At 35.0% G+C, this 25,769-nt stretch overlaps 3 protein-coding genes across 10 annotated transcripts in view; all 3 read right to left on the bottom strand.

The window, feature by feature from the left end:
• Positions 1–388: 388 nt before the first annotated feature.
• Positions 389–4,449, bottom strand: LOC140796111 (protein translation factor SUI1 homolog 2-like). Its single transcript, XM_073148984.1, has 5 exons — positions 4,163–4,449; positions 2,801–2,920; positions 871–1,076; positions 739–792; positions 389–654 (listed from the first exon to the last, which is right to left on the bottom strand). Exons 2-5 carry the CDS (start codon positions 2,835–2,837, stop codon positions 610–612), a joined length of 342 nt encoding a protein of 113 aa, XP_073005085.1. The 5' UTR covers positions 2,838–2,920; positions 4,163–4,449; the 3' UTR covers positions 389–609.
• Positions 4,450–6,177: 1,728 nt separating this feature from the next.
• On the bottom strand, positions 6,178–18,319 carry LOC140796526 (putative aconitate hydratase, cytoplasmic). Its single transcript, XM_073149570.1, has 20 exons — positions 18,132–18,319; positions 17,663–17,767; positions 16,727–16,887; positions 16,553–16,645; positions 16,168–16,353; positions 15,863–16,024; positions 12,800–12,944; positions 12,575–12,717; positions 12,197–12,253; positions 12,029–12,108; positions 11,810–11,885; positions 10,578–10,763; positions 10,401–10,468; positions 10,126–10,244; positions 9,891–10,012; positions 9,523–9,621; positions 8,806–9,285; positions 7,626–7,724; positions 7,283–7,525; positions 6,178–6,686 (listed from the first exon to the last, which is right to left on the bottom strand). Exons 1-20 carry the CDS (start codon positions 18,259–18,261, stop codon positions 6,612–6,614), a joined length of 2,829 nt encoding a protein of 942 aa, XP_073005671.1. The 5' UTR covers positions 18,262–18,319; the 3' UTR covers positions 6,178–6,611.
• A 1,476-nt stretch (positions 18,320–19,795) lies between these two features.
• Positions 19,796–25,769, bottom strand: part of LOC140796578 (protein RRP6-like 3) — a 31,305-nt gene continuing 25,331 nt past the window's right edge. For 4 of the 8 annotated variants that reach the window (XM_073149630.1, XM_073149631.1, XM_073149635.1 and 1 more), the window contains exons 9-12: positions 25,212–25,720; positions 24,641–25,139; positions 23,309–23,940; positions 22,752–23,094 (exon numbers count right to left, since the gene is read on the bottom strand). In XM_073149630.1, coding sequence (XP_073005731.1) covers positions 22,905–23,094; positions 23,309–23,940; positions 24,641–25,139; positions 25,212–25,720 — 1,830 coding nt within the window. In that variant the 3' untranslated portion in view covers positions 22,752–22,904. Of the gene's footprint in view, positions 20,122–21,222; positions 21,300–21,453; positions 21,558–22,751; positions 23,095–23,308; positions 23,941–24,640; positions 25,140–25,211; positions 25,721–25,769 lie in introns of those variants that run through there. The other 4 variants (XR_012110474.1, XR_012110475.1, XM_073149632.1 and 1 more) reach the window with 4 other exon arrangements.

The following is a 25,769-nucleotide window of genomic DNA, read 5'->3' as shown; positions in this document are numbered from 1 at the left end:
AGTAGGATCAAATACCTTCTAACTAGAATCCCAGAATAATTCCAAACCAGTTAGGTACTGATGACCCAGTTCACTGTTTTGATTCTCCGCTTTGTTTAACATTATCAACTGAGTATGCCCTGATCAATTATTCTGGATTCCAAAAATTATAGACATGATTTACATTTTTATATGACAACTTCCCACAAACACTTTCAGCATGACAGAACAGACTAGGCTTGAAAAGTTATTGTAGGCATCCAAGATCAATTTAAAAAGCCATTATTTATGCCAAGGAACACTGGGTGCGCATCCATAAAGATGCTGCTGCACAGTGGGAATAAGAGGAAATGGAAAATATCTGATCATTATCCTACTGAGGGAGGCATCTCAGATTCAAAATCCACAATTTAGTACAGTAACTCCTGGAAGCAATCAATATTATTCATAAGGCAATAATAGGAACTCAAACCAAGATACAACTGCCATCAAAGTTTAAGCAGTACTATGCCTTAACCAAGACTTATCTAGTTAAGCAGTGTCAAGGAGCAAACAAAGCAAACTGGTAGCAAAACTGAAATTCCAGGTCTTACAACAGAAGATATATATCCAGAAGTATATGTGTGTTTCTCAGAACCCATGTATCTTGATGTTTTCTTTCTTCACGATACCAGCCTTAAAAAAGAAAAAAAAAACAGTTACAAACAACAAATACACACCGAGTAGGGTTACCAGATTGATACATGAATTATGAAGTACCTGAACTAGGAAAGTGGAAACATTTTTACGCTGATCACCCTGGAGTTGAATGACCTATAGAAAAAAAGTGTCGAAATTAATGGATGACTCACATAAACCCGAATTAATTAGACAAGTAAATTCAAAACACACCTGCCCTAGCTCTGGATCCTGGACAACAGTACCATTGCAGCAGAATTCCTTCTTGAGATCTTTCAGAATCTTAGTATAGCTAAACTCTTTCTTCAGGCCCTGGACAGTTGTCAAGCTCTTCCTTCCATTCCGTTGCTGTACACGTACATGAACATACTCCTTTGACCCAGCACCAGAATCCTCAGCATTTGCCTCAGCGAATGGGTCTTTAGAAATTGAAGCATAAAAAGGAATTAGTTTCAATATGGCTGACAAAGTCTATCTTTCCATTTGCAAGAGTGCTGCACCATTAGAGAAGGCCAAATTTCCTTTCGTCATCATATGCTAACTTTGGGGACATAAGTACTAAGAACAAATGAAGGGAACAAAAAACTAATAATTGAACGTCAAATAATCAATATTACCAATGTAAAACTATGTCCTGAAGCATGGTATAAGATGCACCGCTTTTTTCTAGAAAGTTTTCTTTCCAGATATCACTTGGAAAACGTTTTATTGCGTGGTTAACAATAAAACAACAAAATATACCTACATATGCAAGCTGCAGTCTTCTGGATTTCAATACATTAAGCAATGTTAAAATTGGAACAGAATGCGCAAGCCAATATACCTATCAAAGATAGGACAAAAAAATAGAAACTAACTCAAAAGACTATAAAAACCATGTCTCAAAGAAATATCATCACTGTCATCAAATTGATATTTTGCAAACCAGGTCTTTTTGCTCGTCTTTTCTGTTCTGTTTCCAAATTTGTGCAAAACCATTTATATCAAGATGTTTACATTCCTCCTAGAGGAGTGCTCGCAAATATCCAACCCATTATTCTGGTCACCAAAGACACTTCCAATCAAGGGGATCATGTATAACATTGATTTCTAGAACAAAAGAGATACCTTCAAGTTTTTAGTTTATATTTAACCTGGTCATTAAACACAGAAACAATTTAAGCCAGCAATACAATGTAACTTGCTGAAATACAGTATATTGAATGGTGGAAAAGGCGGTTGCCATGGCGGGGCGGCGCACTGGCCACCCTGCTAAGCCAAAATGCGCCGGCGAATGGAAGGGGGATGCTTTGGTAGGGTCCAGGATCCAGAGCTAGGGCAGGTGTGTTTTGAATATCAATTTAGAGAGAGAGCAGTATCTAAATTGATATTTCTTTGACATTGAATATGCAATACTCCACTGCTCCTCTCTCTCTCTCTCACTTTATTAATCTCTCACACCGAATGATTTTTTAATTTTTATTTTCCATTGATCAATTCTCTCTAAATATGTTAGTTTTTAACTTCTTTTTTCCTAATTGAAGTTGGTCAGTATCTATTGAAGTAATTATCTGTTGAAGAAATTAACTGAAGTAAATCAGTAATTATCTGTTAATCTGTATTATATATGTTTATTTATTTATTTATTATTTTTTTATATTAAAAATGCTAGACCGCCTTGTCACTCGCCTTATGCCTAGAGGCTAGGAGGTGGGGTGACCACCCGCCATCCATGACCACCTTTCAAAACATTGCTGATATATCAAAGCGAAATAACTTTCTAGTTTCTACTACTCTTCCTATAAAACAGACAAAAGCATAACCTAGTATGATCTTACACAAAGTCCTTCTCTACTCCCATTTAATTATTTCATACAAATTTGAAAAAAAAAGTATTTCATAAATACGAAAAAAGAAAGAAATTTTGGCTTGACAATAAGGTATTAAAGTTAGTATCAACCTAAAGATCCTCTTGTGGAAATCTATTCAATCTCACAAACATTATCTGTCATAAGCACTTAGTCAGGGCAACAAGAAACAAATCTAAAAATAGCCTGATGTAGCAGTCGACCAATACATTTTTCTACTATGAAAAAATAATAAGACCTCCCACTGATCCCATTCCCATGTACATAGGAAAAGAATAACTGAATAAGAGACATACCAAAAGTAGTGGGAACCTGGATGTCAAGATCAGACATGAACTTTGGCTTTTATATAATAGCCGGGATGAAATGGATCAAACTTCCTTGCTCAGCCTCTTCTGGTCCTGATGCACTTGAAACTGCATGGACAATCATCATCACTCTCCACCGTTATTTATTAGACAAGTACTAATTCAGCAATCCACATATATCAAGATTCATTTTAAACAGAAGCAAATATGGAAAATGGAAACAACACTCCTTGGGAACAGCAGTAAAAAAATCAGTTCATGGTTTAGCTGCATGAACCCTTCAATCACGGGCCACAAAAAAACCCATATAAAATGAGCGAATCACCAAAGTCATGCATATCTCAAGATTCAACCAATACATGAATGCCTAGAATTTCCCTAAACGAAAGGGTACAGGAAAGTTCAACACATCGGTAGAATTCTACAACCATAGACATGAATGAGCACAATGCAGATGCACAATTAAACTCACTTATTAGGTTAATCATTTTGCAATATCTGACAATTATATACGTATACAGCACCCAATTTTAAGTAGCAGCAAATCCCAATATCCAACATGCTACAACACACAAGTCACAACCCCACAGATTTACGTAAAAGCAGGGCCATAAAGGAATGATATTAGTGCCTTCTTTATTATCAAGAACATTAAGAACATCACGCCCATAAAGAATAACCACCAAATATAAAAAAAATAATAATATGACATGAATTTGTTTTTCTTTTCTTGTTTTAATCGTGGTCCCCTATAAGAGCTAGCCACATTTGTCAAAACAGTAAAATAAACAAAATATTCCCTTCTTCACCATCCACCGAAGCAGTGTCACGATTGACCTAAAATAGGCATTTTTCGCTCAACTAAAACAGCTCACAAAGACACCTAGCAAAATGGAGATACGAAATACACCATGGAAGCTATGCAACCATAAACCTCGTACTATACACTGCATCTCATTAGGTATCAGATACAAAAAAAACCCAATAAAGATCTAAAAAAAATAACAAAAAGAAAAGATAATCCAGAAGCAAGAGTCGCTTCCAACTATTCTCGGACCTCAAGAAATCGAGCAAAGCTAACTTCTTTAGTTAAGAAAGAACACTAATTTACATGATCAACGTTCAACTTCTTACTGTTCCTTGATTCCCCACCTCAGAATAAAACCAAGAATCAATCAATTCAACGACAACATCTTCATAAAGCCAAGCAAGAGCGGAGCAAAGAGAAATCAAGAACAATCCGCGGTCCACCACGAACAACAAGACCCTAATCGTCCCAACACAACACACAGCACGAAAGAAACAGCGAGCTCTAGGAATCAAACAGGGGAGAAATCGAGGAGAACTCACCTCAATTAAGGATTTGGAAAGGCCGATCCGAGGAACCCTAATCTCGAAAACCAAGATTTGGGCGCTTCGCGAACGATTTCGTTCTCGCCCTCTCTGTCCGTCACTATTTATCGGAAACGTAACTGAACCGCTACAATTCGGACAATCAAAGCCGTCTGTTTTACATCGGACGGTTATTAGAGCACGGATATCATATACGTGGCAAAGAATTACTTATATAGCAGGTGAGAGAAATTAAGAGGTCTATAGTCATATGCTGAGTTTTTGACCAAAATAATGCTAAATTTAAAATATTTATCAAATTAGATCATTGTTAAAACTATTTTCTAAACTAGTACTATACTAAAATCTTAGTCTGAGACTGTGATTTTTATAGTTGTTTTTAATATACTAAAAAACTGTTAGAAAAATTATTGTCTTAGAAAATAAATTTTTTTTTATCATTTTTTCTGTATAAATTACTTTCAGAGAAAATAATTTCTTCTATATAAATCGCTTTCGTACAAAAGAAATGACTAAAAATCGTTGTTTGAGACAACGATTTCCCGTAGAGTAAGTTTTGAAAATAGTTTGACCAGTGTTGTATTTTGAAGAATATTTTAAACTATGGTATATTTTAGTTAAAAACTCGTCAAATGCTATCCGAATCAAAATCATCAAGTTGATCGGATTAGAGTTCGAATTACATAGTTAGATTATTTGATTTAATTTGAGATTAAGTTCTGAACTAGATTAGTTAACGTCATTTCTTAGTCTTGATTTCAATGCCTTGAACTAGACTAAAATAATTTGGTGTTTGGTTCTGAATTAGGTTAGGACGTATTTATTATTTGTGATGTGATTTGAAAAAATGAAAAAAAATGTTAGTTTTGGAAGAAAATGAATAATATGTAACGAAAATATCTTTCTCATGATGGTGATTATTATTATAATATTTATATATTATATTATTAAGTTTTAACATTATAATACTATAATATATGTATATTATAATATTATAATAGTATAATATTACAGTATTATGGTGTATTATAATATATAAATATTATAATATTAGTATATTATATTACTAAAATTTATTATTATTATATATATATATAATATTATAATAATGTTATAATATATAAATATTATAGTATTATAATATCTATTTGCGAGCTTAAATGCAATTGTTAGCTTATTTAGTTTTTATAGTGGGCATTTGTAAGTTTAACTGCATATTAAAGTTAATTTAAAATAATATTAGAATTTATATATTAGTGTTTATTTCGAAAGTGGTATTGAATAAGATTAGGAAAAAAAGATAATTTAATATTTAGTTAAACTAATACTTAGGTTTAAGTACATCAAATCATATAATGTAATACAAAAATTATATCTTCATTACACTTTTAATTTTTTGAAAATTATAACTACTTCAATTGTAGGATTATATTACCCTTAGGGTAAGTAATAACATAATTAAACATTAAGGAGAATAACTAGGTAATTTTAGAATAGTCGGTTGTAGAAATATGTCCTAGTTGCAGGATTCACTAGATGAACCATTGGGTTAATTGATTTTTATTTGAATTACTTGCATTTTAGATCTTACAACAAAACTAAACTGGTTTGATTTCAGGTTTTCAGACCAAAGTGCAGTGCAATCATAAGCTCCTTTAACCATTTGAGCACTGTCTCATTGCCTTTAATATATTTTTCATACAATAGAAACAAAAATATAAAGTCAAATAAGGATGTTAATAATAATAACAAAACATAGTTTTTTTTTATAAATTTCCCTAAAATAAAATTTATCCAAGTAAAATATAACCTATATTTACTAAAACTTCTTAGTACAATATCATAATTTTTTTTAAGGTCATCTGTTCAAACCTCACTAGGCCATTCATATTCCCTAACTCAACTCTCAATATTTGCAGTATGATGTTCATGTATGGTTTTAAAAGTCATACATTAAAAGGCATATTAAAGGCATGAAACACATTGTTAGTTTGCTATCTAAATAGCTTAAGTTTTTGAGTCAACTAATTATCTAACAATTTATGTATCAAAAAGTTACAACGTCGTATAAACCGAATGTGAAGAACTTATACATTGATGCTAGGAATATATAGTACTCTGAAAGTCTTACTGTTAGATATATTTTTATTAAACAAGTTAGCAAGATAACATACTAATACTCATCTAATGCTTGATGCTCTATCAAACAAGATGGCAAAAACTTCTATCTGACTTTGTGCTATGAAACAGCTAGATATATATATATATATATATATATATATATATATATATATATATATATCAAGCCCTGGTGAGAAAGTAAAGGAAAAAGTCTTTCCTCATACTCCCTCTTTATCTGCAACTTAAACCTGCATGTGTAGTCCTACTGATGGGAACTGATCAAGTCTTTGAACAAAGTTGGGAGAACCAAATCTTGCAAGTAATTCTAGTGATGGGATTGGATCAAGTTCCTTATCACATATTGAAGGATACCACCATGATTGTAGTAAGTCAATTCCACCTGTAACACCAACTCTAGAGTCATCGCTTGTTAGAGAAAAAGATGAACAAAAAGACAACAGAGGATGCAGGAAGAGACAGCGAACAAGCATTATTACGAGAATATGTTTATGTTGTTCAAAATAGTATGCTTTTCTATTCACATACTTGTGCAATAAATTATCTGAATCTCGATAAAAATTGTTTTCAGGTAATGAAGATCCTCTACTGTACTTCACTGCTTTAAAGAAACAAAAAAATCAACTTCACCTTTGAATAATTCGACAGACAGTGCAATATCTCATCTGTTACTCAAGCAAAAAAGATTTATAGTCCATAACTGCTATTAGTCATTAGTTTATAATTCTTGAGAACGGAGATATGGCTAGTTGAACATGGCATTAAAATTAAGCTGCAAAGTTTCTTAGATGAATTTTCCAAGTAAATTTGATGCAACTTAACCAGAAAGCTTGCAACTTCCAGTTGCTGCAACCTTATACCATTTACAAGAATTTGTAGGAGTAACAATTCTTAGTAGGAGCCTAATCGAAAATATGGAATAAATTGAACTCAAATGACAAAGAATCTCCCAGGATAGTTAAATGGAAGATCATTTACCTCTGTGTCGAACCGAACTTTACAAGTAAAGGTTTTTCCAGTATCTGTGACAATAGTAACATCTTGGCATGGTCGTATCTCACTTATGTTGCTAGGAAGCTGTATCGTGTATCGCTCATGACCAGTCAAGCCTAGTGAATCAGCATCTTCACCAGGTTTAAAGCACAACGGTATGATTCCCATCCCTACTAAATTGCTACGGTGGATTCTCTCAAAACTTTTAGCAATCACTGCTTTGACACCCTATTAGATCAAAGAATATTCAAGAATCAAATGAAAGAGAAATAGTGAGAGGAGCCTACTGGAAAACAAGAGCTCATAACAGTCACAAAGAAAAACTCACCAACAACATTGGACCCTTAGCAGCCCAATCCCTGGAGCTTCCACTGCCATATTCTGCTCCAGCCAAAACTATGGTGTCCTGTCCTTTAACCTTATACCTCTGAAGAAAAGTTCATGTACAGATATAAGGCACATACAATTTTTCAAGTAAATCACTTCACTGTGATTGTAGATATCTGGAAAGAAATGTACATTTAGCAAAATGCAAAAGAGCCAGAAAACTTGTTACTAACATTTTACTAGTCATGAATTTTTTTGTAAAAGCCACCTAGTAATAAATCTCCTTATAAGAACACAGCAGACCATGCCAACTTATATGCACATATATGTATCTTTGGTTATAGATATTCTAGAAAATTTTAGTTCCGGAGTCTTTCCAAGGAAGCTATACCAAAATTATAGGGTATCTCAAATGGTAGGGTTGTTGTTATCTCAAATTCTGCAAACTTGAGGTATTGAATGTATGATATATATTGTTGGGCTGTTATCTAATAGCTTAAATTTTAGGGTCTATTGGTTATCTAATATAGCAGCAGAACAAGTTTTCAAGTTTATGGGTTCAAACCTCATTAGCTTGCTTTTATTCCATATTTTATAGTATTGTGGTGTGAGTAGGCTGTACATCTTATTACCTATCATCTGTCCAAGTGCTGTACTAGGGGCCGTGTTAAAAAGCATGATATCCACTGTTGTTTTATTACTTAATAATTTAAGATTTTGTATAAACTAGTTATCTAATAGATAGTAGTTGTCCATAATCAATATATGTTATCAACCATAGGAACAATGGAATATAAAATTGAAATAACTCATTCTTCAGTTGAATGTTAAGGATATAACTTGTGATATAACTCCAAGCATTTTTAAAATGTCACATGCATGCAGCACTCAAGCAATCCAGCTCACTCGTTCATTCTAGTGTGCAACAGTTCTTGAAAAATCTTCGGTATCATAGAATGTTACAGTATAAGCTTTCCTTGTTATCCATCTTTTGCAAGTCTAAGGTACAACTATGTTGGCATGTCAGAAGATATACTATCTTTCACACTTCTGAAAGTCAGGGGAAATGACAATCACCATCATCTAGGACCCATAGCACCTATTGATAGTTAAGAAAAAGATAATATGAACCATACAAGCTTTGAAATAAATTTCAGTTAACAGATAAGGGACTAACTGACCATTGCGGCGTCGAATACTGATAGCTTTTCTCCTGTGGGAATGTGAATTGTCTTTGGTCCAACTTCTCCATTTAAGAGTTTATTGACAATGCGGATATTGGCAAAGGTTCCCCTTGTCATTACTTCATCATTACCACGCCGGCTGCCATATGAATTGAAGTCTTTTGGGACCACACCACGTTCAAGAAGGTACTTTGCAGCTGGACTGTTCTTGTGGATGCTCCCTGCCGGCGAGATGTGATCTGTTGTAATGCTGTCACCGAAGTTCAGTAAGCAGTAGGCACGCTCTACACTCTGTGGCCCAGGTGGAGTCATAGTTATATTTTTAAAATATGGGGCCTCATGAATGTAGGTAGAATTAGGATCCCATGAGTACAAGCTTGAGGTTGGAACCGAGAGTTCGTTCCACATAGGATTTCCCTTTGTAATTGCCTCATAAGTGCTTTTGAACATATCAGGCAACACATTTGATTGCACAACCTGAAAGGTAATCCATCTGGGTCTCAGAGTAAGATAGAAGTTATCTTGGAATTGGAATCTGTCAAGTCTTGCATGCATGCATATATTTAAATTTTGTTAATACCACTTATCTACTCATAGTTGCAGACATAAGCAAGTGCATATAGGTTAACTACCAACATCTGATGTTTCAGACAAAGGCACATATGAAAAGAGGACCTTCATGGTGACAAACTTTATTTGAGAGCTGTAGTTTACCTCTGCAATTTCTTCACTAGATGGCCATATGTCCCTGAAGTAGATATTCTTCCCATCCTTCCCTGCCCCAATTGGCTCCTTCTCAAAATCAATGTCAACCTGAAAATGAATCACTGACAGATGTGAAGAAAGTAAATATATATAGCAGTATCACTCGGGACTCAAGCAGGTTATTTGTAATGCTTGCTTGGATTGAACCTATTAAAATTTAAAAGGAGTACCACGAGGGATACAAGAGATGGATGGTAAGTACATAGTATTAGATAATTGAATAATCTGGAATAACTTTATTGCAGCCACCGAGGTAGACAAAGACCTACAAATTGAAAGACAAGCAGAACTGATGACTCAAGTAAATGTCTACTTACAGTGCCAGCAAGAGCATATGCTACAACCAGTGGAGGAGAAGCAAGATAATTAGCTCGAACCAAGGAATGCACTCTTCCCTCAAAGTTTCGGTTTCCAGAAAGAACAGCAGCAGCAATTATGTCTATGACAAAAAAAAGTAAATTCCTTATAATGTTTCATATATAAAATAACTCTGATAAAAAGAATGAATTAATGGAAATAGATGGGGAAAGGAACTAAGCAAACTGAAGATACCATTTCCAGAAATCGCTGAAGCAACGGTCTCATCAAGATCCCCAGAGTTGCCAATACAAGTAGTGCAGCCATATCCAACTATATTAAAGCCTTGCTGATTTAAGTACTTTTGCAAACCGCTAGGAAATAAATAGCATAAATCAAAAGCATGATATTTATTCATAAGCATTCAGCAATTCATCATGATATTTATGATGACAGTAATGAGAACAATAAGGATGACAACAAGAAACATGCATTCCAAGCATCATAATCATGTCTAGAAGTTGAATTACCTCTTGAGCAGATATTTAGTGACAACTCCAGAACCTGGTGCTAGACTTGTTTTAATCCATGGTTTGACCTGATAATAAACTCGTTAGTGTCCAAATTCAGGAGAAAGCAGAATAATAAGAGAAATCACGGATATATATATAAGACCCAATATTGACTAAACCTTATCTAATGCTAACCTCAAGACCTAACTCACAAGCCCTCTTTGCAACAAGACCAGATGCAAGCATGACAGTAGGATTGGAGGTGTTGGTGCAGCTAGTTATTGCAGCTATGACAATACTACCATGTTTAAGCTCTGCAGGTTGTCCATGAAATGAGAAGTTGACAACTTGATTCTGCAAATCCTTTGGCACAGCATAGCCCTGCAATATCCAATTCACATACTCAACGTCTGAAAACTGTAAAATCAGTGGATCACAATTGTGTTGCAGTAGAGACATGTAAACATATGGATTTGCGGAGATACCCTCCAAGTTTGTCATCATGTAGATTCCTCTAAATTTCGAATTTGCATGTGTACTCTTCAAAACCAACTTTTTTTTTGCATGGATACCTTCCGGGAAATAACTATAAGTTAAAATCTAAACCATTAACAAGTGAAAAAGACAAAAATATTTTTACCAAAAGGAATGCATGCTCTTGGGTTAATTATACCTAAATCTCTCCAAACAATTGCCAATTTTGACATGGACTACCTCATTTTTTTTGTCACTTTGACCCCTCAACTATTTATTATCTCCCATCTCATAACAGCGCAGTCATGCAGATAGAGAATTGTGTCAGATGAGTATTCCACTCATAACTTCTCTTTCTTTCTTTCGAAATATGAGTAAAACAATATTGAGAGCGTCTAAAATTGATCACGTGATAGACTGATAGTGACATGAGATTTTCTTGATGGAAAAAAATCAAATAAACAACTAATGGAAGAACATTTGGGAGCTTTTACATAGTTGAGGGAGTCAATATCACAAAAAATCAATGAGGGGCGTCTATGTGAAAAAGGGCAATAGCTCAGGCCTTCAGAGGGTATAGGTGTAATTATTATAAATAAAGAATAAAGATATTGTTGTCTTTTTATTGCTATATATTATGCGCTTCCATGAAGAGCTACATTTTAAAGTAGTCAAATTATTTTACTATGTTCTGATGACTTAAAATTTAAACTGTTCAATCCCAATAATCACTTAATTTGAATTGTGCGATCCCATCTTTCCTGGATGAGCGCATCCAACTAATCATCTTCCTAAGATCATCCTCAGAGCGTCGTACACACATCTTAAATGGCGATAATATGTTAATCTTGAGTTGATCATGCTTTTCCTAAGTGCCAAATTATCCAATGAAAGCAAAAAAAAATATCATAAAACCAGGGTAAGCAATTTATAATGAAGGTTATTTCTCATACCTTGAAACTAACTTTGTTATCAAGACAAGAATGCCAGTCAGCTTTCATATCTTTCAAGGGAACTCGGTCATGAGGTCTGTCATCAACAATGATGAAATAAAGTTTTAAATGACATAAGGAAGAACCAGAGATCATTAAATAAAAGAAAAGGAAAAAAAGAAAAAAGAAAGAAAGAAAGAAAGAAAGAAAGAAAGAAGTCTATGCGTCCACAGATATTACCTCTTAGGACCTGAAACACAGGGCTCAACATCTGCTAGATCCAACTCTAAGTACGATGAATACACTCTTTCTATTTCAGGCTGAAATTTAAAATGCAAATCAGTTACATAATCCATTATATCAGTGCCTAACTGAAGCTCAAGACAACTTATTAGGTAATAGTCTTACTTCACTATAATCAACAAACAATTTGTTTGCTCGTAGATATGCCTCTACCATTGCAACCTACCAAGTAAAAACACAATATCACTACATGACAAACAAGCCTCACGAATAATCCATCGTGTCAATACCAACAAATTCATTAGGAAAAAAATAAAAAACAAGACAGCACTACATTTGTTTTGCAACACAGAGGATTCTTGGTAGTCTTGTGCTCTTCCATAAATATATATATTCGGTTTAACTCATGAAAGCTGAATAAACATGTACTTTTTTAAATTAAAAAAAATGAAATGTGTTTAGTAACATCAAAAATTCAAATAAATGCGTCATCATGCAAAGTAAAATTTGTGAGTCATTTATCAAAAGGGATATAATACTCACAGTTTCATCACTCCTTCCTGTAAGTTTTAGATATTGTAAGGTGACATGATCTACGGGAAAGAAACCCATAGTTGCTCCATATTCAGGTGACATATTAGCAATAGTAGCCCGGTCAGCTAATGCTAACTCAGCCATGCCATTACCTACATACAAGAGTCTCAAATTAAGGAACCAATTATACAACTGCATGAAAATTGAAAGTTCTACATGCAACATCTGACATACCATAGAACTCGACAAATTTCCCAACAACGCCGTGTTTCCTCAACATTTGTGTTACTGTTAACACTAGATCAGTTGCTGTAACACCATTGCATAATTTTCTGGACAACTTGAATCCAACGACACCAGGAAGTGCCATACTCATGGGCTGCTCAGTGCTCATTTATGTAAATAAAGCATCAGCTACCAAAATAAAAAAAAAAGACATCTCTATTATAAAAGATAAACAATCATGAAGGAAACCAAACAAGAAACTGGATTTTGAAGGGCCAGTTCTGGAAGAACTAAAAAGTAACCAGCTAAAACCATGCCCTGTCACCTGTGTCCATATCTTGCTTCTATAACTTGTCATAGATTGCCATCATGTGGCTGTAGAAAAAATGACAGAAAGACAAAGTGATAGCAAGAATAGGTACACTACAAAGTATACTACAATTCTTTAAGGGAAATTTTAATTTTAATACCCAGATATTTTGAAGTTATTATGTTTTACACCTTGCTTTTTGCTGATATCCAAAATGAGTTCTTTGTTTGATTAATGTTCGAACAACACTTCCTTTCACATTTAAATAGAGATGAGAAACATCAAACATGGCCTCATCTTTTGTGTTTGCCCCATTCAACAATATAATAACTGGGAAAAGGAAATTGGGCGCACGTGCACACTATTCTTCTTTCCCTCTTGTTTAGTCGTTACGAGAAGGGGAGAGCATCATGAAATTCCTGGGATTTCATCAAGAGATCGTAACATGAAACCCAAGGCCCCACCTCTTTTAAATATCCTATTTACCTTCTTCCCCTTGCCAACTTCACTCTTCATCTTCTTCTTCATCCTTCCTAGATGAACATGCCATTGTCAGATTCGGGCCATCAGAGCATCATCAGACCAATTGGAAACCACCCATCAATTCATGTAACCAAGTTTCAAAAAATCGGTATTGGGATTAGGATCGGACTTCCAAAAATACGATACATATTGGTTGGAATGGCCGGATCGGTCGCCCGGATCAGGTCGAATTTTTTTAATTACATAAATTCTAAATATTATTTAAAAATACAAATTTTTTTTAAAAATTTTAGAAAACATGACAAAAAAATAAGAAAATAATAATTGTTCACATATGAGCCTTAAAAATTAAACAAAAGTACTAACTTACTCAAAAGTCAAAATTCGATGAATGCCGAGTTGGCTCTCGTAAATCCCTGTGATCGTTATCATAATCACCATAAGTTTGAAAATAATAATGTCTAAGGTCTGATGCTCCAAAGAGTGATTGCATTATATCATTCATATCAAATAGATCTTATTGTCTCTAAGGAAGATAATAATCAATATGTGGATCTTATGTTTGAAGATACTAAGGATATTAAGAAAGATAATAATCAGCATATAAATCATGTGATTGTTCCAAACAATGAATACTTGATAAACTATAGTTCTTTAGAGTTTGCTGGAGTGAGATTTACGTTGCCGGAGTTCGTTGGAGCTAGCTCTCTCCACTAGAAAGTGAGATTGAGAATAAAAAAAGAAAGGAGTGAAAGAGAGAGAGTAAGAAGAAAAGAGTAAAGAGAGAAAGGGAAAGAGCTTGGAGACATCAATAATTGATGTCTCCGAGTCGGACCCGGTTTGATCAAAACCGGCTAATCCCGATCTGAATCGGGATCGACCGATCCTGGCTGATCTTGGCTAATTCTAGTCATTTGACAAGGATCGGCCATGGATCTGGATCGGGTCTAGTCAATCCCGATCCGGATAGGCCAATCTAGATCGAGAACGGCATCTCTGACGAACCTTGCATGTAACATCCTAAAAGAAAAAATCTGGCGCGTGACGTGCACATGCGCTGTACCTTAGGGCACGCACATGGTCATAGCTCTTCCCCCGCACCTAGTCTCATTTAATAAGGAAGAGTTTTCCTCTAAAATAATTTATATTTTTTGTATGAATTGGAAATATATCATATCATTTCATTGTAATTCATTAAATAAAAAATAGAGTTGTTAGAATTTTTCAAAATATAAGGCGAGGGCAAATCAGTAAAAAAATAGTGAAATAGAGAGAATTTGTAATGGAAACATAAAATGGGGAGAAAGTGCAACCTGAAACATATCTCAAGTTTTTAAAGCAAAAGTATCTCTAATTTTCTTCAAAACTAACACATGTTTTACTTTTTCACGTCACATCAAAAGTAATAATTACAGTTTAGCCTAGTTCACACTTAAACACTATATTTTCTTAGCCTAGTTCAAGATACTAAATTTCACATTCAAGAATTGGACTAAAACCAAACAGACCATTAACAACTTAAGTTTTTAGATATGTTGGTGAATTAATACGGTATTAGAGCCATAGGTCATGGGTTCAAATCCTACCATATTCATTTTTGCTTGAAAAATATTAAATCGACTTTTAAAATATAAAATATAAAACCACTGTTCTCTAATAGCTTAAGCTTTTAGAGTAGACGGTGAGTTAATAGAACCAGATCATTCATATGGAAGAATACATTTACGTACCTTATTGTAACACATCGCATATTCAATGTCTCATGAATCACCAATGATTGAAAGTTGATATCTCAATTGTAGAGAGCATAATAGGATTGACTACTGGCAAATGATAGTTCAACCTATATCATAAGATATGTAATAACTTCCCTAGTGAATATTTTCTTCCGCAATTTCAACGTGCCTCTTAGATAGTCGTGTGCAACATAATCAATCTCAGTATCAACCTTCAAGAACATACAAACAAATCATGCCTTCAAACCAGTATGATCAATTATATGGCAGGACATTTCTTAGCCAGTGCCATAAAGTTTCTTCTGAAATCTATTTACTAAATAGCGAGTTCAAATTTTCATTCCTCTAGACATAAGTTCAACATGGTCAGTCTATGAATCAACCTTTCGGAAAAGTTGGAACGTGAACTTGGTCAAAAGTAGGAACAAGAATAATTAAATTGTCTAATACTCTAATGTACAATGAAGTGCTTAATTTACACGTTTACAATATAAAATATTTTTGGGAGATATTAAAAGGATATCCTGAAAAATGTAATATTACCTGACCAAGCATTGCGGCTTCTGCTTCAATCCCTCCAACTCCCCAGCCAGCAACTCCCAAACCATTAATCATAGTTGTGTGAGAATCAGTTCCAACCACACTATCAGGATAAAGGATGCCATTAGTTTTGAAAACCACCCTACCAAGATACTCCAGATTAACCTGAAATAGTGTCATTTATCCCTCATTATATAATCATTGAAGAACATCACTATGATCAGCTTCCAATTCTAGCAGAAAATAAGATATGATGCAGGATGCAAAAGAAGGCATATAGACCTTCATAACGAAGCAAATAACTTTACCTGGTGAACGATACCAGAACCTGGTGGGACAATAAGCATATTATGAAATGCAGTAGATCCCCATCTAAGAAAACCAAACCGCTCTTTGTTTCTTTGGAACTCTAGTTCCATATTTGCCTGAATTGCATTTTCCGATCTTGCCACATCCACCTGAACAGAGTGATCGATAACAAGATCTACTGGAACCTGGAGTAAGAAACCACACCATAAGATAGAACATGAAGCACAGAAATCATGCGATGAGGCCATGACTAACAAATAATTGAGACATGCTAAGAAACAAGGGATATATGTTATCATAAATTAATTTAAAAACAAGATACAGAAGTTAGCTGAAAATAAACTGTGATGGATAGAAGAAATGCCCAAGGAGAAAAGTACACACCAATGGATTGATCTTATTAGGATCACCATGTAGCTTAGCCATAGCATCTCGCATGCTAGCAAGGTCAACAATAGCTGGCACACCAGTAAAATCCTTGCCACAGAAACACAATTGATAATATATTTCACTAGGAAATAGTTCAGAAAAAAATAGATTGCTTGTTTCAGCACAAACCTGCAGAAGAACTCGAGCAGGTTTAAATTGGATCTCAGCTAGCTTAGAGGAAGTTTTCTCCCAATCAATAATAGTTTGAACATCATTCTTGGTAATCTGGAAGTTGTCGCAATTACGAATTGCCGACTCAAGAAGAATACGGATAGAGTATGGCAGCTTATCTTCAACAAACAAGAAGACCAAAGGGCTCAGTTCATAGAAAAAAAAAAGTAAGTTAACAAAAGAAAGCCAAACGGACTACCAAGTGGAGGTCTTTACACCACTTAATTTACATGTTGAAACCTCTCCTGGTAGTGTCATAGATCATCATCGACATGTTTTCCATTAGTTACATAAGTTTCTCGATCTAGCTAATTTATTTTCCCCAATAGAATTTTCTGTCCTGCTAAAATAAAGGCAGAAAGGTGGAGAAGATCCTTTCTTCAAACGGTTAAAAAGCAGCAGCTTTTCAACAAAATAAAGGTAAAAGATGTAGCAGATAAAAGCATTATCCATCTACAACTATCTCACTTCCATTCTGGAGATCGTTCATCTATCTGGGATACTGGTATAAGGGAGCTACTTAATTCTCCAAAATATACTAGCCAGTACCATACATCTTAAAAGAAAAACGAAAGAAACCAAGTACCTAAAGAGCAATTTCACAACAAAGAACAATAACAACAGAAACAACACTAGTACTGCTACATCCAGCATTATATATATACGCTAATTGGTGCAAATGTAGTACAGATTTCTCATTGATATATTGGTCAAGTAGTAGATGAACCACAATGTAGACCTCAAAGGATTCAAAGAACCCACTAAATGGATGATATTCAAGAAGTGGATGCACCCACATTACCCTACTATACTGCATGGAAGAGAGGAAATATAGATCACTCAGGTTATGTTTCATTCATATAACATCAACATATAGATGATCTGACGCATTACCTATTCTTGGATCATTAAGAGCAGGTAAACTGTAGTACTTCCCATATTCACCACCTCCGGGCTTCGGGAGGCTAGTCACGATTTCCTCAAAACAACTCCCAGCAGCTGCCCATACATCAAAAACCTAATTACTACAGCACATATAAGACACATTCCATACCACAAACAAAAGAAATTCGATATGCAAACAATCCAATTCGGTTTGTGCGTCAAATTACTGCAAGGTTTATTATACGCAAGGTTCTTTGAAATGAAAGACCAACAACATCACCCGAAATCAGAGAAATCCATTAAATTTGCATTAAAAGGCGATTCATTTCCAACAAGAACCGAATCAGAAATCACCCATCTTCGCCAATTCTTCCTTTCAACGACTCAAAGAAGAGTGAAAGAAAAAAAAAAGATTACTATTTTGGCCTGAAAGGCGATTCATTTCCAATAAGAAGTTAAGAACAGCATCAGAAACTACCCATCGTCGTGATCCTCCGAGTAAAAGAACTCCCCAACCTCGCGAATGCGACCGATTCAAACCCAACCCGAGAAGAGAAGCCTGGAGCCAATTCGCGAAGAGCAAGAGGAGAAGCGATCGCTTTGTACATCGAGCGAGTACTCGCGTCGAGTGCGCGAGAGATGGGGAAGTGGGTGTTGCTGAGCTAAGCGGTGTGGACGTGGAATCATTGAGAAGAGGGGGGAAGGGTAGAAGAGTTTGTCGTTCTGATTTTGGACTCTGGCGAAGAGCGGCAAAGGAGAAGGGAGGGGACACGTAGCTGTGTTCAAAGTTTCTTTGATCAGCTGTTAGGTCTCGTGCAGGGAATCCAACAATAGCACAAAGAGGTTTTGGCCAGAGCTGTCAAAATTACCTACTAGAGTTGGTAGGTACCATTTCCCATAATCAAAGAGTCATGGGATTAACTCCAATCCCAAACAAAATAAAATTGTTTGGTGACTTAACTTAATAGCTCAGCTGTGCGACGGCTTTAAACAGGTCTCGGTGGCGTATATGGCTCTTACAACATTGGCTAAAGTTTGGTAGGACTTAAGTGTCTTTATATCTATGGAGGATTGACCCTTTGTCTAGCCCATATTTAACCTTTGGGCTCAAGTTTAGAGCTGAGCTGAGTTTTTTTAAGCTCAGTAGTGTGTTATTCTCAAATAAACTAATAAACTTGAAATGGCTTTTGTGAATGATTTCTTGATCTATTCTCTCAAAATAAAATACTATTTAATATTTTAGACACAAGTCGTTCAAGCCGAGCCGAGCTAGCCCGATACTTGTGTAAACCGAGCCGAGCTCCGATTAACTAGCTTGTCTCGAGCTTGCGCAGGGTTAAGAGTAATTTTCATTTCGAGCCGAGTCAAGCGAAGCTCACTCGAACTTGGCTCGTTTATGCCTCTAATTATATGTAAATTATAAAATACTCAATAGTTAAGTGTTTTATTCTAAACAAAAAAAAGGCGATATGTTTATCATGCTACAATTTAATAAACTAGGAAAAAATATTCGATTCATTTGAATAAGATAAAATACAAATCTATTTTTCCCCTCTCTCTCCACTCTCCTCATATAATCATTACATATGTAATTCTCTGATAGAAGTGTTGAAAAAAATTAGCGTTTTATATCTCATGTAAAATACTATTAAATTCAATTTTTTTATGTTTTTGTTAAACCCATGAGATGGCAGATGATGTATCTAAAATAGATCCATTTAGATAATAAGTTTGAAAGGTAGATCATATAGGTAAATGAGTTAGTTGGGAGACCTAGTTTGATCAAATACTCACCAAATTAGACCTTTTACACTAATAATATTGGATTGATCACCTTGACTAATATCATATAACACGAGCCTTTTTAATCATCTGAGCACTGCCCCATTGACTAACAGTAAATATGTGAAAAATATAATGTTAAATGCAAATTTTCCTAACGACAATACTCGTGTTTACACAGTATTCTTTCAAGAATGACACAAAATGATGATATTACAACTTTAAGAAATGGAAGGTAATTTTCTTCAAGAATATTTCCTTTTTTTTTTTTTTGCAGCTATATGATTGGTACATATAAATTCCCAGACCCTCCTTGCTAGGGGAAGAGTTTCTTTGTATCTGACAAACAAACAGGAATCATTAAGTAGCAAAACAAGAATCACACTACTATCCAGGAATGGATAAATATTACACCCATCAGTCTTGTAGGACTTTTACATTTGAGTATGGGAGAGAATAGATATTTGCTTACAAATTCGAACAAGAAATAGACCCGTTTGCATTTACGTGAGATAATAGATAAATTATCTTACAGACTCAAACCAATATGCATGTCAAAACACTGAACATTCGAAGTTTATTCAGCTGCTGGCTATGTGCTTTTACTCCTCTTAAGCCAGTGATGCAATAGTTTAGAAGATTAGATCTCTACCAAATGTAGCTGTTTGCAGGTTGCTAAAAGTAACCTGAAAAGGAGAACCAATATGCATGTCAAAACACTGAATATTCTCCGTTTTGCACATTCGAAGTTTATTCAGCTGTCGGCTATGTGCTTTTACTCTTAAGCCAGTGATGCAATCGTTTAGAAGATTAGATCTCTACAGGTAATTTCTAATACTTCTTGAACAAAATTTCCCAAAGCCACTCCATTGCAAATTTTATGTGGAGATCTGCCGTACCATTGAAGCCCTCCGTTACAGAAATTTTTATCTTTTAAACTGCTGATAGATGAGAAAAATAACTCCCTTTATCCACTATTGATGGTACCTTTCCCTGTAATACATTGGTGGTCCCTGGTCATGTGCCCACATCCATAACTAATAGAATTAAAAGATCTTTTGAGGATGTTATTCTGTTTTAACCAAATCTCATTCAACAGTGAAGGCCGACTAGTTTCTAATATGAGCATTCTTTTTATATTGTCAAATCAATATCAGTATGCTCCTTCAACAATGCTGACCCAAGACCCAAAGATTCATATCTTGATACACATATTTATTTTAAACACATAAAGCAAAACCAATTCCAAGTCTCTGGTCCCTAGTGAGAACTTGTTTCAAATGCCTATGGCTCCTGAGATTATTATGATGACCTTTATTCATGTTTGCCCAGTTGCCCCCACAAGGGAGTATCATTAGCCTTTGCTACAAGAAAGGCACTAACTGTAGGAATTGCTAAGGTAGAGACACTAACGGCTGAGTAAGAGTCCTAATGCCTTCACAAGATTGAAAAGCCTTAAGCTCCATAAGATTCTCATCCCCTAATCAAACCAAATCTTATGATTAGGATGAATATTAGAGGACTGCAATTATTTCATTTACAATCTCCTGTAATTGTTTTATCTCAAGCATTTCAAGAGAAGCATGAGAATATGGCACAACATTTATTAAGACATTAAGATATGTTCTGGAAAGTGTTGCTGAGATGAAGAGAGATAAAGAGGAGATGACTAAGACATGACACTACAATGTTGCTTTTCCCCTATGGATAATTCTTGCAGTAAAATGGAAGGGCCTCAATATTTGTAATTGCTAGGCATTTGTGCCCAAGAGAATAGAAGTACATACCTACCTAGCTACTAGCAATCTGAGGAGCTTTCTTTGCTGGATTATAAACACTATGCTCACCAAAATCCCGCCGTCCACTGCCAAGCAGTAACAACTTATCATAACTATTAGGAGTGAATCTGAGAATAAAAAGATATGATAAACTACAAAGAGCACTCAAGTTGATCAAGCATTCAGCAATTCTGATAAGATCCAAATATAGAGGAAAAAAACAGTCTTTTACTTGTTTACCAATAAGGAATTGATCATATATATCAGCTGGTGTTGCTTACAAACATAACAACTAACAATGTCTTTAATCCAACGCCCATGCCTCCTTTGCATTTATTACTCACCTTTCAAGAATAAGACATAAATCATAAGACATAAAACCATATAATCACCAAGAGAGAACTCATTGAACCATATAAAACTAAAGGAAGGAACAATTTAAAGGATACCGTTTTACTATTTTTCCTGATTAAATTGCCATGTTGAATAAATATAAGCAAAGTAATTCATAAAATAGGCTCGATTCATTTACAACTGAATGGGCTCATTTAAGGCATTGGTGAGCTCGGCTAGTTTAAGGCTCAAAAATAGACTCTTTTATAGCTTGGAATTGGCTCGAGCTCGACTGTGGCTCAATTTACCTGATTAAGCTTGAGCAGAAGTCGGGCTCGCTCAAGTTTTTACCATAATACCTTTGACGAACACAAACCCAAGAAAGAGAAATATAACATTTATTGAGATTGATAGTTTCCGCATGATGAAATTTGAGGATTTTGTTATTTTATTACTTGTATCTTATTATCAATGATATTGGCAAGCTTAGGCCTTGGTCTATCCATGTATCATAAATTGTCGAATTTGCATTTTTAAAATCATGCTTTCTGGATTATGGTTTTTATTAGCTATTATACCCACCAACGAGATATTATGAATGAATGTAATTTTTTGCATGTATTAGATCTTGAAATGACGCGTAAGAACTTTGTACCATTTGTTCGTCACGATCAAGTTCAGAGGAAGAGTCAAAAGCAGGGGACGAAGGGGAAAGACCATTAGCAGGGAACAATACTTCTTCTTTCTATTGCGACAAAGTAAATTATTTATTTTCTAAGACGGCTTATGTATACCGTTATGATTCATATGTTGATTTTTGTCATTAAACATATTCATAGTAGAGTGGATTTACTTCTTGAACTCTAGTTCATTGTAATTTATTAATTTTCAGAAAATGAAGAAACGTATTAGAGAGTGACTTCAAGGACTGAGTACATTTCCACTGCGTCAACTTCTACTTACGATCCGATTCTAGAATTGGGCTTTCGTGTCTCTCTGAATTTTATATTAGAGATTTGTGGCTATCATATTCCTAAATCAGATTTGTGGCTATCATATTCCTAAAATTATCTTCCTCAGAGTTAAGCAGAACTTTTCTACAGCTAATACCCACACGATTAGTAGTTCGTAGGTAAAGTAAACACAAAGAGGAAAGGTTGCAAGTAAACACCACAAGTTACATTTCCATAACTAAGGGACCACCCTTTAAGTAGAATAATTCACTTGTAGTTTTGACTTTTGAACTTGGCAGATTAAAAAAATCTTTACCAAAACTTGTTTACATGGGCCAAGAAGACCTAGGCACAACCCTTCATTTATGTGCTTCATTCAAAGTTCATCAGCTAGTAGTAAGGATTTTAGGACCTATTTGTCCTGATATTTATATTATTCATAACTTGAACTGACCAATTTGTTAAACAGTCTAGTCGAGGCCAATGAAACATGACCTGCTGGTGAACCAGAGCATGCACTTGGGACTTCAATGCTTTAACAGTGGAGGATAACCCGACATTCAACAACAACCATCCAAACAAAGGAAGTTTCACCCTAATTATGAAGCACAACAGATTAGCTTAAATGATATCTGCTGACATGCCACTTCTAGAAAGTATCAAAAAATTATACTATGTGACTATTTTGTAAGCATAGCTGAAATTGCTAGTCAAATTCAAGAAAGAAAGAATGTAACGGTAATAAAGTATATATTTTTTTAGCTTGTGATGAACACAAAGATAACACACCGAACAAATTATTAGTTTACCTGTGCTTTATGTTCCAGCCAGTAGGTAAGAAACGAGGATTAATGGCTTCAACAAAGACCTCTCTCCATCTTTGGCAAAACTGACAAATGCCCTCCTCACCATAGTTGTCAAATAAATGTTCCACAACTTGTTTCCCATGTGGGCCATGCCCCAACAATGATAACTTCTTGCCTCTTTCAGATGAAATGACTTGATGAGTGACAGAAGAATCAAAAGTTCTGTGCATATTCTCTTCCATAATGCCATTATTTGAACTGCTGTTTTTTCCTTGCTCGTGTAGTTTGTTACAATCAAAGCTGCCTATGTTGGAACCAAAAGTGGAAGAATCATTGCACTGGAAAGTTGTATCTTTGTTTGAAGTGGATTTATCCCAATGCCCACCATCACACTCATTAATATCACCTTCTGATAACTCCTGAGGTATCGCATGATTTTTTTCTAATTCATACTTGATAGTTTCTTGGATAGTGCATGTGCTATGGTTCCCTGTGAAAATTAGTTCCTTTTTTTGAAAAGTTAATCCCTTTTTCTTCTCAAGTCTTCGTCTCTCATGAGGACTCATACCAACAAGTAATGCCATTTTCAGATGTTCTTGAGTGACTTCCCTTCCTCCATAGTATGCCTTAACAGTCTGAGACCAGTGAAATAAATTGCGCTAGGTTCAGGAACATATACTTTTACACTTTCAACCATGAAAATTTATATAAAAAGAGGCTGTCCCAGAGTGCAAAGCTCTCATGCAGTGTCTGGAGAGAGAAGATATACTTAGCTTTACCCTCATTTATGGAGAGATTGTTTTCACGACTTGAACCCATTACATCTTGGATGCAAGAGGCAAGACTTTCCAACATACCAACTGATACTCCCATGATAATTCATGTAGATAGAATATTAAAACTCTAGCCAATTTTATCTATATAAATAGACATGCATTACCAAACCAGAATTTCTTCTACTTGTCTACTTTTGTTTCACAAGAATTTAATATTTTTATTTTTAATAAGAATTATATATATCTACAATATTAATTTCTTGTCAATTAGAAAAGGTCAGAAGAAACAAATTCTCATTTAGTACTGCATGACTATTTATATACACAAACTTATTGAGTTGTTGATCCAGTAGTCGATCAGCATGCACTACAAAGTCAAAAGGAGTAGACCATTCTAACCAAAATATAGTACAATATAACTCTAAACATCATGGTATAGCAAGGAGCAGACACCATAAAACCATGAACTAAGCATCAGTCTGAATCAGCCAACAATACAGAGTAATATATTAATATCAGAGGATATCAAACTAATAACTATAGCATAATGGTGTATCACCTGCATCAGCTCTTCCTGTCTGTCTGAAGGCATACTGGATCCATGGCGTAAAAGAGCCATAGCTGCAGTCCTCAAATGCAAAGGAGATACACCTGATTCATTAGTTTTGTTCTCAGATCTTGATCCAATAGTGACAATAGTTTTATCTCCAGAATCTACTATCTTTTGCACAAAAAGAGGAATCCCAAATTCGTTTGCTATTTCCTTCTTATACTTTTCTGCAGCTGAATGAGCTGTTTCATGGCAATCAACACATAGTAGGACAATATCATGTGAACGGTGGCTTTTCAAATGCTCTGGAAAATGCATTCTGTAGCATGATGGTATAATCCTGTAGCGTATATAGTGATTCTTTTCCCCACATCCAACGCATATGTTTTTCTTACTCTGAATATAGAATTCATTGCCTTCGTCTTCTGGACGGCCTTTTGGTTCAAAAAGAAGCATGATTGCTGGAGGATTATCTTCTACTACCTTTGCAAGATGGCGTCGAAGATACCTGCAATATTATAATACAAAGAAAACATAAATATATTTTCAAATATGAACTGCATACTTCAAGGATACTGACCATTCCAGTTTTTTCCGGTCACAATAGCAAAGCAGTCTCCCATCATTAGCATAGATTCTGCAGTTATGATATACTGGAGATTTGCATGAGAACTTTCGAACAAAAAGTTCCCGGGAGGCCTTTTTACCACCTGTTGTCATCAACCTTTCTCCACTTTGCTTCAAGGAAATCATACTGATGTTTGCCAAATTGAATTGAGACATAAGAGCATAATTGTAAATGGATAGAGGGCAACATCCATCTGGATCTAGAAATTTATCAACAGAACTTTTAAAAACATCATCTAAGCTGACAGTCATATCTTGAAGTAAACAGGAGAGCTCTTCAACATGACTAACAATAACAGGAGATAGTGGAGGGGAAGGATATATCTTTGAGGAACCATTACTCAAATCAGCTTCTACTATAACATTGTATATTTCTGTTGAACTTGTTGGAACTTTCACAGCAAGAGCAGCTATAGCTTGATCTGAAAGTACATACCGCAAGCTTTCATCATGAATTCTAGCCTGGAAAAATGTCCAGCAAGTTACAGATACTGCCACAAAAACATTTCTC

Source organism: Typha latifolia, chromosome 10 (assembly GCF_019914945.1).
Source record: "Typha latifolia isolate L0001 chromosome 10, TyphaL0001v2, whole genome shotgun sequence".
Classification (NCBI taxonomy): domain Eukaryota; kingdom Viridiplantae; phylum Streptophyta; class Magnoliopsida; order Poales; family Typhaceae; genus Typha; species Typha latifolia.
Note: the sequence above shows the minus strand (reverse complement) of the source record. Positions and strands in the feature narration are given on the sequence as shown.